At 39.7% G+C, this 13,061-nt stretch overlaps 1 protein-coding gene across 5 annotated transcripts in view; it reads left to right on the top strand.

Annotated features, from left to right (window-relative positions):
- ptpn13 (protein tyrosine phosphatase non-receptor type 13) overlaps positions 1 to 13,061 on the top strand; it is a 263,474-nt gene that overhangs the window by 129,301 nt on the left and 121,112 nt on the right. For 3 of the 5 annotated variants that reach the window (XM_043695928.1, XM_043695946.1, XM_043695917.1), the window contains exons 20-23: positions 4,524 to 4,580; positions 6,897 to 6,986; positions 7,380 to 7,487; positions 8,325 to 8,474. In XM_043695928.1, coding sequence (XP_043551863.1) covers positions 4,524 to 4,580; positions 6,897 to 6,986; positions 7,380 to 7,487; positions 8,325 to 8,474 — 405 coding nt within the window. The remainder of the gene's footprint in view (positions 1 to 4,523; positions 4,581 to 6,896; positions 6,987 to 7,379; positions 7,488 to 8,324; positions 8,475 to 13,061) is intronic. The other 2 variants (XM_043695955.1, XM_043695937.1) reach the window with 1 other exon arrangement.

Genomic DNA, 13,061 nt, shown 5'->3' with positions numbered 1-13,061 from the left:
TCTGCCCCCACCTCCTCTCCGGCCTATCACCCTCACCTTAACCTCCTTCCACCTATCGCATTCCCAACGCCCCTCCCCCAAGTCCCTCCTCCCTACCTTTTATCTTAGCCTGCTTGGCACACCTTCCTCATTCCTGAAGAAGGGCTTATGCCCGAAACATCGATTCTCCTGCTCCTTGGATGCTGCCGGACCTGCTGCACTTTTCCAGCAACACATTTTTCAGCTCCGAATACTGAATGGCCTGGACAGAGTAAATGTTGGGAAGAGGTTTCCATTGATAGGAGAGGCTAGGACCCCAGGGCACAGCCTTAGAGTAAAGGGAAGACCTTTTTAGAATGGAGATAAGGAGAAACTTCTTCAGCCAGAGAGTCATTAAACTATGGAACTCACTGCCACAGACTGCTGTGAAGGCCAGGTCATTGTGTATATTTAAGACTGAGATAGGCTTTTGATTGTCAAGGGTATTAAGGGTTATGGGGAGAAAGTGGGAGAATGGAGTTGAGAAACGTATCAGCCATGATTGAATGGCGGAGTAGACTCAATGGGCTGAATGACCTCATTTCTGTTCCTATGTCTTATGGTGCAGTGATCATAGTGTCCTAAGGTTTAGGTTGGTTATGGAAAAAGGACAAGGACCAATCTAGAATAAAAAAATCCTTAATTGGAGTTGGACCAATTTCAATGAGGTTGAGAGTGGATCTGTCCCAGGTAAACTGGAATCAGAGAATGGGATGCAATACTGCCTTTTAGAAGGAGGGAAATAGTTTGGTTTCAGCTGAACTGCACAATGGGATTTCTCAGAACATCCAACCAGCTTCAGAGGATTGAACTATCTGATTAAATTCCGTATACACATTGAGCTGTAGAGATGTACGGGACAGAAAGAGACCCTTCAGTCCAACTCGTCTATATCGACCAGATATCCTAAATTAATCTAGTCCCATTTGCCCATATCCTTGTAAATCCTTCCTATTCAAGTACTCATCCAGATGCCTTTTAAATGTTGTAATTGTACCAGCCTCCACCATTTCCTCTGGCAACTCATTCTATACATGCATCACCCTGTGTGTGAAAAATTTGCCCCTTAGGTCCTTTTTAAATCTTTCCCCTCTCACCCTAAACCTATGCCTTCTAGTTTTCGACTTCCCTAGCCTGGAGAAAAGGCCTTGTGTATTCACCCTATCCATGCCCCTCATGATTTTCTAAACTTCAAGAAAGTCACCCCTCAGCCTCCACCGCTTCAGAGAAAATAGTCCCAGCCTATTTGGCCTCTCCCTTTGGCTCAAACCTTCCTCTTTCCTCTAGTAGGGAGACCAGAATTGAGTGCAGTATTCCAAAAGTGACTGAACCAATGTCATGTACAGCCACAACATGCCGTCCCAACTCCTATACTTAATGCTCTGACCAATAGAGGCAAGTGTACCAAACACCACCTTCACCACTATGTCTCCACCTTTTAAGGATCTGTGAACCTGCACTCCCAAGGTCTCTTTGTTTGTGTTGGATCAGTTTCTCCATATGTATGTGTGATGTTGGAAAAGCACAGCAGGTTAGGCAGCATCCAAGGAGCAGGTGAGTCAGTGTTTCAGGCAAAAGCCCTTCATCATTCCTGACAAAGGGCTTTTACCCGAAACGTCGATTCTCCTGCTTCACGGATGCCGCCTAACCTGCTGTGCTTTTCCAGCACTACACACTCGACTCTAATCTCCAGCATCTGCAGTCCTCACTTTCGCCTTCTCATCTATCTCGGGATCAGATTTCTGTAATGTACTTGACCTGTTAATATCATGCATTCTCCTCAGCATTTTAGAGATTTGGATCACTGAATCAATAATGCTGCCCGGGACTGAGCCCCAAGGAGTCATCGAATTCCTACAGTATAGAAAGAGGCCATTTGGTCCAATGAGTCTGCACCAAACCTTTGAAGAGCATCCCACCCAGGCCCACCCATACCTGCAAACCCACATGACCAATTCACCTAACCTGCATACCTTTGGGAGGAAACTGGAGAACCCAGTGGAAACCCGCACAGACACTGGGAGGACATGCAATCTCCACACAGACAATCACCCAAGGTTGGAATGGAACCCAGGTTCTTGGCACTGTGAGGCAGCAATGCTGACCACTGCGCCACCATGTCATTCACCTGTAAAGAATATGGAATGAGCAATAGGGATGTGGACTGTATGATTTGCTGTCTACTAATTTTAACCAGACATCATGTCTTTTCTCAGTCTTCAAAGAGAACAGCAAAATTGCATTTCTAGCCTGGAAAGCTTATAGTTCTCACCATGAAACTGATGAGCATAAAGTTTGCAGGTTGCCTGCACCAACTTGACAGCAGCCGGGGGCAATCACAGATCCTGGTCCCGGCACTCAGTAATGGAAAATGGGACCTTTTACTATCCAGCTTTAGATCTGAAAGTTCATTTATTTTAATTTGAATTCCCAGGCAGCTTTCAATCATGTGAGACAATTTGCTCCAGTTACCAGAAAATGCAACAGATTTCAGGGATGATGACAAAGCCTTGAAGATGGTATAATTTTTCCTTTACACTAAGGATTAATGGACTTCAGTTATGGATGGTGACTAATAGAAATGGTATTGCTCTCCCTATAGCAGAGATGCTTATGGGAATATTATGGAAAGTTTATAGTTGTATGTAAAATTATGGAAGGTTTTGACAGAGTCAATCATGTATTCATTGGTGAGACAGGGCCAGAAACATGATATAAAGGGAAGAAATGTTTGCATGGGAAGATGGTATGCTATGTTGGAAACATGTTGAAGAGTAATGTTCAAAAGGGCTTTGGATTAATACTTGAGAAGGTCAAAATTTTGCAAGGCAGTGGGAATATGGAAGCAGAATGAGACTAATTGGCTTGCTTTCTCAAAGAGCTGACACAGATGCAATGGTACATGACGTGTAGTAATAAGGCTTCATAATTGTTTGAGTTACAAGTTACTCAGCAAAAAATAGTAGAATACAAATTTATAAATTTTGAAGATGAATTCCATAAAAAATTCCAGTTGTAAGTGAGGGTTTTATAGCTGCCTTAGGCTGAAATAATTTTTTTGACATATTACTAAAGCGTTTGGTGTATAACCAAACACTTGGACAGTTAACGTCCACAGCTATCAAAGGCTGTGGAACTTCTGCAGTTATTTTATTGTGTTAACAGAAAAAAGGTGATTGTAAAGAAATTCACATGTTGGATAGCAGTCTGGTTTCTCAGTTTAGTTAATTCTGGTGGTTCCACATTCAGCGGTTAATGACTGGTAATTTCATGATTATCCACTGATCATCAGCTGTGGTTTAAGTAAGAGTAACACTATGTATCACACAAAGCTTTCACTATTTGAAATGACTACTTATTATTTATGGTTTCCACTGCATTTGATTGTCTCTATTTTACTTGAAAGCACTTATAGCACAAGGATTTTGAGTAAAGTTCCTTGTTCTAAAGTTGATCTCTTGATATGTCATGGTTTAACTTTTGTAATCAGTGTTATCATATTGTGTGTCTCAAAATAATAGCACTTACAATAATTAATAATAAATCTTTTGACTTTTTAGTTGCCTCAATGGAACAATCCCTGGTATGGAGGGATTGTCTTATGAGCAAAGGCCAGACACATTGAGACTCTACTCAGTGGAGTTTAGAAGAATGAGAGGTGACTTCAATTCAACATGTAGGATTTTTTAGGGGCTTGATAGAGTAAATGCTGAGAGGATATTTCCCTCAGGGGAGTATCTAGGTCTAGAGGGCATTGTCTCAGAATGAAAGTGTGCCAGTTTAAGATTAAGTTAAGGAATTTCTTTTCTGAGGGTTGAGTCTCTGGAATACCTTTTTGCAGAGATCTATAGGGGCAAGTGCTTGAGTACGCTTATAGATAAGTACAGCGAAATTATTGATGAGTAGGGGAATCAAGGGAAAGTGCAGAATAGTGGATTTGAGGAATGTCGAATCAGATATGATCCTTTTGAATGGCAGTGCTGAATACCCTACTCCAATTCCTATTTCTCATGGTCTGTTTTGCCAAGTTAATTATATGGCACATTAATCTCTGGTCAGAGTGCTCTTTTTGCTTAGAATGCATATACAATGCAATAGTAGTAGAAATGTGAAGCAATTTACTTCGCACTGTTGCTGCATTTTTGCTGTAAAGGCAGCTGCAGTCTGAACTGATCTGCCAACAGAGAGAAGTTCAACCACCTGGAAAGGGGAATTGCACTATGCTTTCAAATTAGCATGTTATTCACTTTACTGAAACCAGTGGGAAGCTCACCAACCAGGAGTGCATGACAGAAATTTAACCCCTTCTGTGCCTGTTCAGTGAAGGGATTGTGTTAGCATTTTAATTTTTTTTGGTTAAATTCAAAATCTAAATTTATACAACTGCATAAGGTGTTCTGAGAAATTGGTCACAAATCAAGAGTACTTATTTTGCTATTGAAATCATATGGATTCTATTTTTCAGCTTTTATGTATTTTTTTATTACTGTATGTTTTGTTATCAGGGATTAGCATGCACAGTTCTGGGATCCCATCAACCCCTGCTACCTTGACAGCCAATGGTAGGCAGCTGAACGAACTGAGTTTACAATGTACAAGTGCCTTCACTGTTTAAAGCCTTGGTGTGACTGTACAACATCAGCTTCTCAAACTTCTGCATTTCTACTTCTATTGCTCTCTCTGTTTTTCTCACTTTCCCTGCCGCCTAACAGAAACTTCTTGCAGGTAATGTTTTAGTCTTTTTATTTTTCTTTCAGTGATTTTGATTTCGCTATTAAAGTTTGCTTTCACAATTTATATTAAAATAATCAGCCTGTCTCCCGGTGAATTTAAGCATGGAAAATGGCAGAGCGTATTTTCAAAATCATCTCTTTTAACCCAAAGATCTCATTTTATATTAATAGTTCATATTAATATTGATCTACCTCCTTCCTATAACCAGAAAAACATGTAAAAGTCATCTGAGGTTACTGCTTTTTGTTGACCCACCAGAACATTTTGCAAGATATCTTTCTCCCACAAGCGCATTAAGGAATTACATGCCGTTTCCAATTAACAGTGTGAAATGGGAAAATTAAGTGCTTGCTGAGCCAGAAGATATTCTAACATAATTGCTTTGTCAAGTGGGTTGGAAAAAGGAGGGAGAGGAGAAATTCATATCTTAAAATGATTGCATTTATTTTTTACTTTATGTATTGGTACAGCATATATAAATAATGACCTGGAATATATTGCAAATTGATGAAAATATTTTGAAAGCATGATTGAATTTTGAATTATTTCTAATTTTGTTTTTCAACAAATAGATTTGTTCTTGGAACTTTTAAATTGTGTTAATGTTGAACTAAATTGCAAACTAAACTAAAACTTGGATCCAATATGCTTAATAATTTTACAGATACATTTCTGAGAGAATGAATTTCTGTACTGAAATTGTATTTTCCCATATACAAATTAATTGTGACTCACCATTCATTGAGAAAACCAAACTATCCTCCGTTCATATCTGATTTTGAGGCCACTAATAGCTTTCTGACCATCAAATGCACCACTGAAATTTTTTGTGATCTTATAAAATGAAATGTGTCTCTTCAAAGTATCTAATTTGTAGAGAGATCATTCCCCTTTAAGGTCAATAATTTATTCCATCACTAACCTTCAGAAGATAGTTTCTGTCACTACTTGAAAGATATTTCTTCTTTTTCTCTTCTTGCTTCTTCTCCAGATCCCGATACATTTTCTTTTTCAAATTAAGCGACCTGACAGGAAATCTGTTCCAGGATCTATAGCAGCTTCAGATGTAAAGTTGCTGTTGGCAGATGTGCAATGATGGAATGATTATCTTGCATTTTCTGTCCTTTCCTCTGGAGAGACTGCATTGTGCTTGATGCTAACTCCAAATGGCTCAACGAAGATCAGGAACTTGTCTCGTCTAAATTTACTCTCTCGTGCTTAGAATACAGTTTTTTTTTCCCAAAGCCATAGTATTCAGGTTTGGATATAATCCATGTTTATTAAAATCCTTACTTTACTTGGGTGTTTTTGGAATATGATGCATCATTTTCCACGCAGCTGTTAAAATTGACTTGTCTAATTATAGGATCCAAACTTGTAATTTGTTTCTAGTCACTTCTATGGAATAAATTTGTTTATGATTAGGTGACACAAATGTGTTGTACGAAAGCTATGATTGTGTGATAGAAAGAAGACTTTTAATTTATTCGTCAGTAAATATTGAATTTAACTTAAAATAATTATATATTAACTGTATACAACATACCAAAATACCTTTAGTTACTGATATTTAAATGCTTCATTTGGAGAACAAAGAAAAATGGGAGAAACCAAATTCACAAATGAACACTAATCATTAGTGTTTGTTCCTGGCAGTGATATTTTAACTGGCTTATGATACTTTCTTGTTATATTATATGCAACAATTTCAACAGAATAATTGGAGCTGCAACACTTCTAATTATTCTATCAAACTGTTATGTGAACGAGTATTTCAATTCTGACCAAAAGTGTTTAAATCCCCTTAATGCCAACTTTCTCAATTGCTGGCCCTAAATATATTCTAAAATGTTTTGACACACCACCATTCTGATGACCTTTGCACAGAAAACAGCTGCAGTTCTGAAATAGTACATGTTTCTATTAAATAGACGCTATCATAAAAGAATTAGAAAAGAATGGAAAATTGTAGTAATTATCAAGATGATGCTAAAGCAAATTAAATTATTCATTAATGAAAACATAGTGAAAATATTTGTAATGAGTAGTTTTGTTTTTTTGAAATTTGTTTTTTATTGCTGTTTCTAATATATTCAACTTTTGAATGTACTAACTTGGAGTCTTGATTTTTTTTTCTTTGAAAGATACCCTTCATCAGAAATTTAGTGCCTTGCCCTCACCTGAGAGAGAGCTTAGATGTATAAGACTGAAGAAGGATGTAAAACATGGCTTGGGTATGTTGACTCAGTGTATTTGTTCAATTTATCTATGGAAGCCTCAGATTGTTAGAGCAGTTGATATGACTAATGTCTACACATTTTGACAGTGAAGATCAAGGGAAAATATGTACTGCAATTGTTTTTGTGGATAATAAACGTCAAGGTCCTCTTGCTAGTGGGTGAAACCTAAACTGGAAATTGTTGAAAAGTTAGTTTTTTTTTCCTCTGCACAACCTAATGATGGAAAAACTGTAAGAAGGCACATAATATGAAATAAAGAACTTAAATTGAAATGCTCAATGTCACAATGTGTTTTTTTGTGTCCTCTATGACAAAAGGTCATTAACAATGCCTTACTAATGTCATTAAAATATCCTATTAATATTATTTAATTACTATTTCAAATAGGTTTTCAAATTGTTGGTGGAGAAAAAACTGGCAAACTGGATTTAGGAATTTTTGTCACTACAATAATGCCAGGAGGGCCAGCAGAGTTGGATCACCGTTTAAAGCCAGGTACTTCATACACCTGTAAATGATCCTTAGAGAAGGAGGAGGAGTTGAAATTTCTCAGCTCTTTTATCACATAGTCTGGCAAGACATGATCAAGAAAGTAGGCTGAGACTCTGCAAGCCATGAGAGGTGTAAGTTCCCAGGCTAGTGGCATAGGAGGAGAGGTAAGGGCAGAGACTCCCAGTGTAACAGGTTTTAACATTCCAAGACCCTGAAGAGATCCAGTGGGCTACCCTTTGTCAGTCCAGGACAAAATTGTGACCTTTATTAGAAAGAAGGTTCTCTTTCAAATATTTAAATATGGTTCCCTGCAAAGAAGTTGGGTTTTTTTCTGGGTCAAGAAGAATACACTTCTACTTGTCAGTCACTTTGCAGCCCAATTAATAGATTCTGTGTCAAATAATGACCAACATGTGCACTTGATGCCTTATTTTCCAACAGTATGTGGAGATATGAAGATTTTTTGAGCTTGTGAGCATTTCCTACAAACTCTGTATGAACATTTCCTTATCTTTTACAGTCATGTTTCTTGGACAACATTTATATTACACTTTCCTTTTTGACTATTTTATTACCATATCATGGACATCAACTTAAATAGGTCACTTCAATTTTTAAAAAAAGTGTTTCCATTCAATATTTTATTCAAAATGATTTCTACTTGAACTCATTCTACTTGAGCATAGTTGCATTTCTATGAAGTGGAATGTTGTGAAATTCCACGTAATTTTGTATCTTGAAGCAAGCTAAAAGTATTTCAACCTCTCCTTTTAAAATGCACCAAAAATGTTTGCAATATTGCTGCTTGTTAAATAACCTCTGTGCTTTCACTGTCTGCAGGTGATCGGCTGATATCTGTAAATGGTATCACTTTAGAAGGCATCACCCATGACAGAGCGGTTGAAATTTTACAAAATGCCCCTGAAGATGTGACTCTGGTGGTGTCTCAGCTGAAAGAGAAACTTTACAGAGGAACTGATTTTTCTTCAGGTACTAAATTTGCATTTCAAGATTGAAAAGCTCAAGTCTAATTATAAAAGCCTGGGTATGCTGTTGCATGTGTTCTTTGTGTCATAGTGTATGGTACCCCTCCAAACTTTAAATTTCTTCCCTTGGGTTTCCTCATCTTCAAAATCTTAGAACATAGAACAATACAGCTCAGAACAGGCCCTTTGGCCCTCAATGTTGCGCTGACCTGTGAACTATTCTCAGCTCGTCCCCCTACACTATCCCATCATCATCCATGTGCTTATCCAAGGATTGTTTAAATCTCCCTAATCTGGCTGAGTTAACTACGTTAGCAGGTAGGGCATTCCACCCCCTTACCAGTCTCTCAGTAAAGAACCTGCCTCTGGCATCTGTCTTAAATCTATCACCCCTCAATTTTCAGTTATGCCCCCTCGTGCAAGCTGACATCATCATCCTAGGAAAAAGTCTTTCACTGTCTACCCTATCTAATCCTCTGATCATCTTGTAGATCTCTATCAAATCCCCTCTTAGCCTTCTTGTTTCCAATGAGAAGAGACCTAAGTCTCAGCCATTCCTCATAAGACCTTCCCTCCAAACCAGGCAACATCCTGGTAAATCTCCTCTGCACCTTTCCCAATGCTTTCATATCCTTCCCGAAATATGGCAACCAGAACTGCACACAATATTCCAAGTGCAGCTGCACTAGCGTTTTGTATAGTTGCAGCATGGTAGTGCGGCTCTGGAACTCAATCCCTTTAACAGTGAAACCTAACACACCATATGCCTTTTTAACAGCACCTTCAACCTGTGTGGCAACTTTCAGGGATCTAAGTACATGGGCTCCAAGATCCCTCTGCACATCCACACTACCAAGAATCTTTCCATTAATCCAATACTCTGCCTTCCTGTTATTCTTCACAAAGTGAATCACCTCACATTTAGCTGCATTGAACCCCATTTGCCAAGTCTCAGCCCAATTCTGCAGTTTATCCAAGTTCCCCTGCAACCTGTAACATTCTTCCAACTGTCCATTACTCCACCGACTTTAGTGTCATCTGCAAATTTACTAATCATAAGACCATAAGACAAATGGAGCGGAAGTAAGGCCGTTCGGCTCATCGAGTCCACTCCGCAATTCAATCATGGCTGATGGGCATTTCAACTCCACTTACCCGCATTCTCCCCGTAATCCATCCACCTATGCCTGCGTCTAAGTCATTTATAAAAATGACAAACAGCAGTGGTCCCAAAACAGAACCTTGTGGCACACCACTAGTAACCGGTCTCCAGGCTGAATATTTTCCATGAACTACCACTCGCTGCCTTCTTTCAGAAAGCCAGTTTCTAATCCAAACTGCTAAATCACCCTCAATCCCATGCCTCTGCATTTTCTCCAACAGCCTACCATGTGGAACCTTATCAAAGGCTTTACTGAAGTCCATGTATACCACGTCAACTGCCCTACCATCATCTACATGCTTGGTCACCTTCTCAAAAAACTCAATGCGGTTTGTAAGACACGACCTGCCCTTGATGAAACCATGTTGACTAACTGAAATCAAATTGTTGCTTGCTAGATGATTATAAATCCAATCTCTTATAATCTTTTCCAAAACCTTTACTACAACAGAAGTAAGGCTCACTGGTCTATAATTACCTGGGTCATCTCTACTACCGTTCTTGAACAAGGGCACAACATTTGCAATCCTCCAGTCCTCTAGTACTAAACCTGTAGACAATGACAACTCAAATATCAAAGCCAAAGGCTCTGCTATCTCCTCTCTAGCTTCCCAGAGAATCCTCGGATAAATCCCATCCGGCCCAGGGGACTTGTCTACTTTCACTCCTTCCAGAATTAATAACACCTCTTCATAACTAACCTCAATCCTTTCTAGTCTAATATCTCATATCTCATTCTTCTCCTCTATGATATTCTTCTTTTCCTGAGTGAAAACCATGAGAAATGTCCATTTAGCGCCTCTCCGATCTCCACAGGGTCTACACTCAACTTCCCACTTCTGTCTTTGATTGGCCCTATTCCTACCCTAGTCATCCTTTTATTCCTCACATACCAATAGAAAGCTTTAGCATTCTCCTTTATTCTATTTGCTAAAGACTGCTCGTGTCCTCTCTTTTCTCTTCTTAACTCTCTAAATCCTTCCTAGGCTATCTGTAACTCTCCATCGCCTCATCTGAACTATCTTGTCTCATCAACGCGCAAGCCTCCTTCTTCCGCTTAACAAGAGATGCAATTTCTGTCGTAAACTACGGTTCCCTTACCTTATCACTTCCTCCCTGCCTGACAGGGACATACCTATCAAGGACACGCAATATCTGTTCCTTAAACCAGCTCCACATTTCCATTGTTTGCATCCCCTGCATTTTGCTACCCCATTCTATGCGTCCTTATTCTTGCCTAATCACATTATAATTTTCCTTACCCCATTAATAACTCTTGACCTGTGGCATATACCTATCCCTTTCCATTGCTAAACTAAACGTAACTGAATTATGGTCACTCTCTCCAAAGTGCTCACCTACAATTAAATCAAACACCTGGCCTGGTTCTTTACCAGGCACCAGATCCAGTGTGGCCTCCCCTCTTGTCGGCCCTTCGACATACTGTGTCAGGAAACCCTCCTAATACACATTGGAAAAACTGATCATCTGAGGTACTAGAGTTATAGCATTTCCAGTCAATGTTGGGGAAGTTAAAGTCCCCCATAATGACCAGCCTGTTCCTTTCACTTTTACCCAGAATAATTTTGCCAATCCTCTCCTCCACCTCCCTGGAACTCTGCGGAGGCCTGTAACCTCAGCCCATACTACCTCAGTAGATGAGTCCTCGTCAAAAGCTCTTTCAGCTACCGTTATACTATCCTTGACTAACAAGGCTACACCTCCCCCTCTTTTACCGCCTTCCCTGTTCTTAATGAAAGATCTAAACCCTGGAACCTGCAACATCCATTCCTCACCCTGCTCTGTCCATGTCTCCGAAATGGCCACAGCATCGAAGTCCCAGGTAACTGTTCATGCTGCACTCTCACCTACTCTATTTCGGATACTTCTGGCGTTGAAGTAGACACACTTCAAACCAGCTTGCTGTCTGCCAGCACAATCCTGTCCCTGGGTCCTCCCTACTGTTATCCTCCTGTGCACTGCAACTACACCTCAGGTTCCCATCCCCCTGCTGAGCTAGCCTAAACCCACCCGAATGGCACTAGCAAATTTCCCACCCAGGATATTAGTACCCCTCTGGGTACTTCCTCAACAAGAATGATTAATGATGAACAATAACCAGGAAGAGCAGTGCAGTATTGTATCGCAAAAATGGAGTTCATATTTTTCATATATTCAGCACGTTGGCAATGGGATTGGATTTGGCAGCTACCCAATTAATCCTATAATTTCTGTATTTTGAATTGAACCTTCGTGTAGAATTTACACTGGCATTAAGGCAGAGATTTTAGACTGCTACAAGTGTCAGCATTTTAAAGCAGTGAGAGCTAATGAATTACCAAAGCTTTCATGATTCGAGCTTCTCCCATGCCGAGTCATCATTTGAGAACAAATACACAGATATAACTCTATTTAAAGACTAATTATGAGTAGACTTCACTCCAAATTATGCCACTTGTCACTGAATGCCATTAAGCTGACGATGGAGAAGTTAGGAACATAAACAATGATAGCATGAGTAGGCCATTCAGCCCCTCAAACATGCCCATCATTTTATAAGATCTTGGCTGATCTGCTCCTGCCTCAACTCCTCATAGTCCTTAACTCCTCGATATTTCAAAGAAAAAGGCCTGTGTGATTACTTTTATCTCTTTGGGCAGGGAATTCCAGACATCAGCTGCTCTGACTGAAGGAATGTCTTTGTATTTCCAATTTAAAATAGTGTCCCCTCATTCTGTAATTATGTCCACTAGTTTGAAATTTCCCAACGAGTGAAAACACCTTCTAAACATCTAAACTGTCAAACCCCGTCAGGTTGTGTAAATTTCAGTCAGATCACTTCTCATTCTTCTAAATTCAAATAAATAAAGGCCTAACCTGTTTAACTATGACATGGAGCATTGTAAAGGCCCTTTGGCCTTCAATGTTGTGCCGACCTGAGGTAACAGTGGCTGAAGGACCTGAACTTAAGGGAATTTATATTTGCCAGGATTTGGTGTTGGAGAGACTGTTAGGTCTGAAGGTTGATAAGTCTCCGGGGCTTGATGGTCTGCATCCCAGGGTACTGAAGGAGGTGGCTCGGGAAATCGTGGATGCGTTGGTGATTATTTTCCAGAGTTCGATAGATTCGGGGTTGGTTCCTGAGGTTTGGAGGGTGGCTAACGTTATACCAATTTTTAAGAAAGGAGCGAGAGAGAAAGCAGGAAATTATAGACCAATTAGTATGACCTCAGTGGAGGGAAAGATGCTGGAGTCTATTATAAAGGATGAAATTACGGCACATCTGGATAGTAGTAACAGGATAGGACAGAGTCAGCATGGATTTATGAAGGGGAAATCATGCTTGACTAATCTTCTTGAATTTTTTGAGGATGTAACTATGAAGTTGGACGAGGGAAATCCAGTAGATGTAGTGTACCTGGACGTTCA

This window comes from Chiloscyllium plagiosum, chromosome 1 (assembly GCF_004010195.1).
Source record: "Chiloscyllium plagiosum isolate BGI_BamShark_2017 chromosome 1, ASM401019v2, whole genome shotgun sequence".
NCBI classification, from domain to species: Eukaryota; Metazoa; Chordata; class Chondrichthyes; order Orectolobiformes; family Hemiscylliidae; genus Chiloscyllium; species Chiloscyllium plagiosum.
The sequence above is the reverse complement of the archived record's forward strand: the minus strand, read 5'-3'. Positions and strand labels throughout refer to the sequence as shown.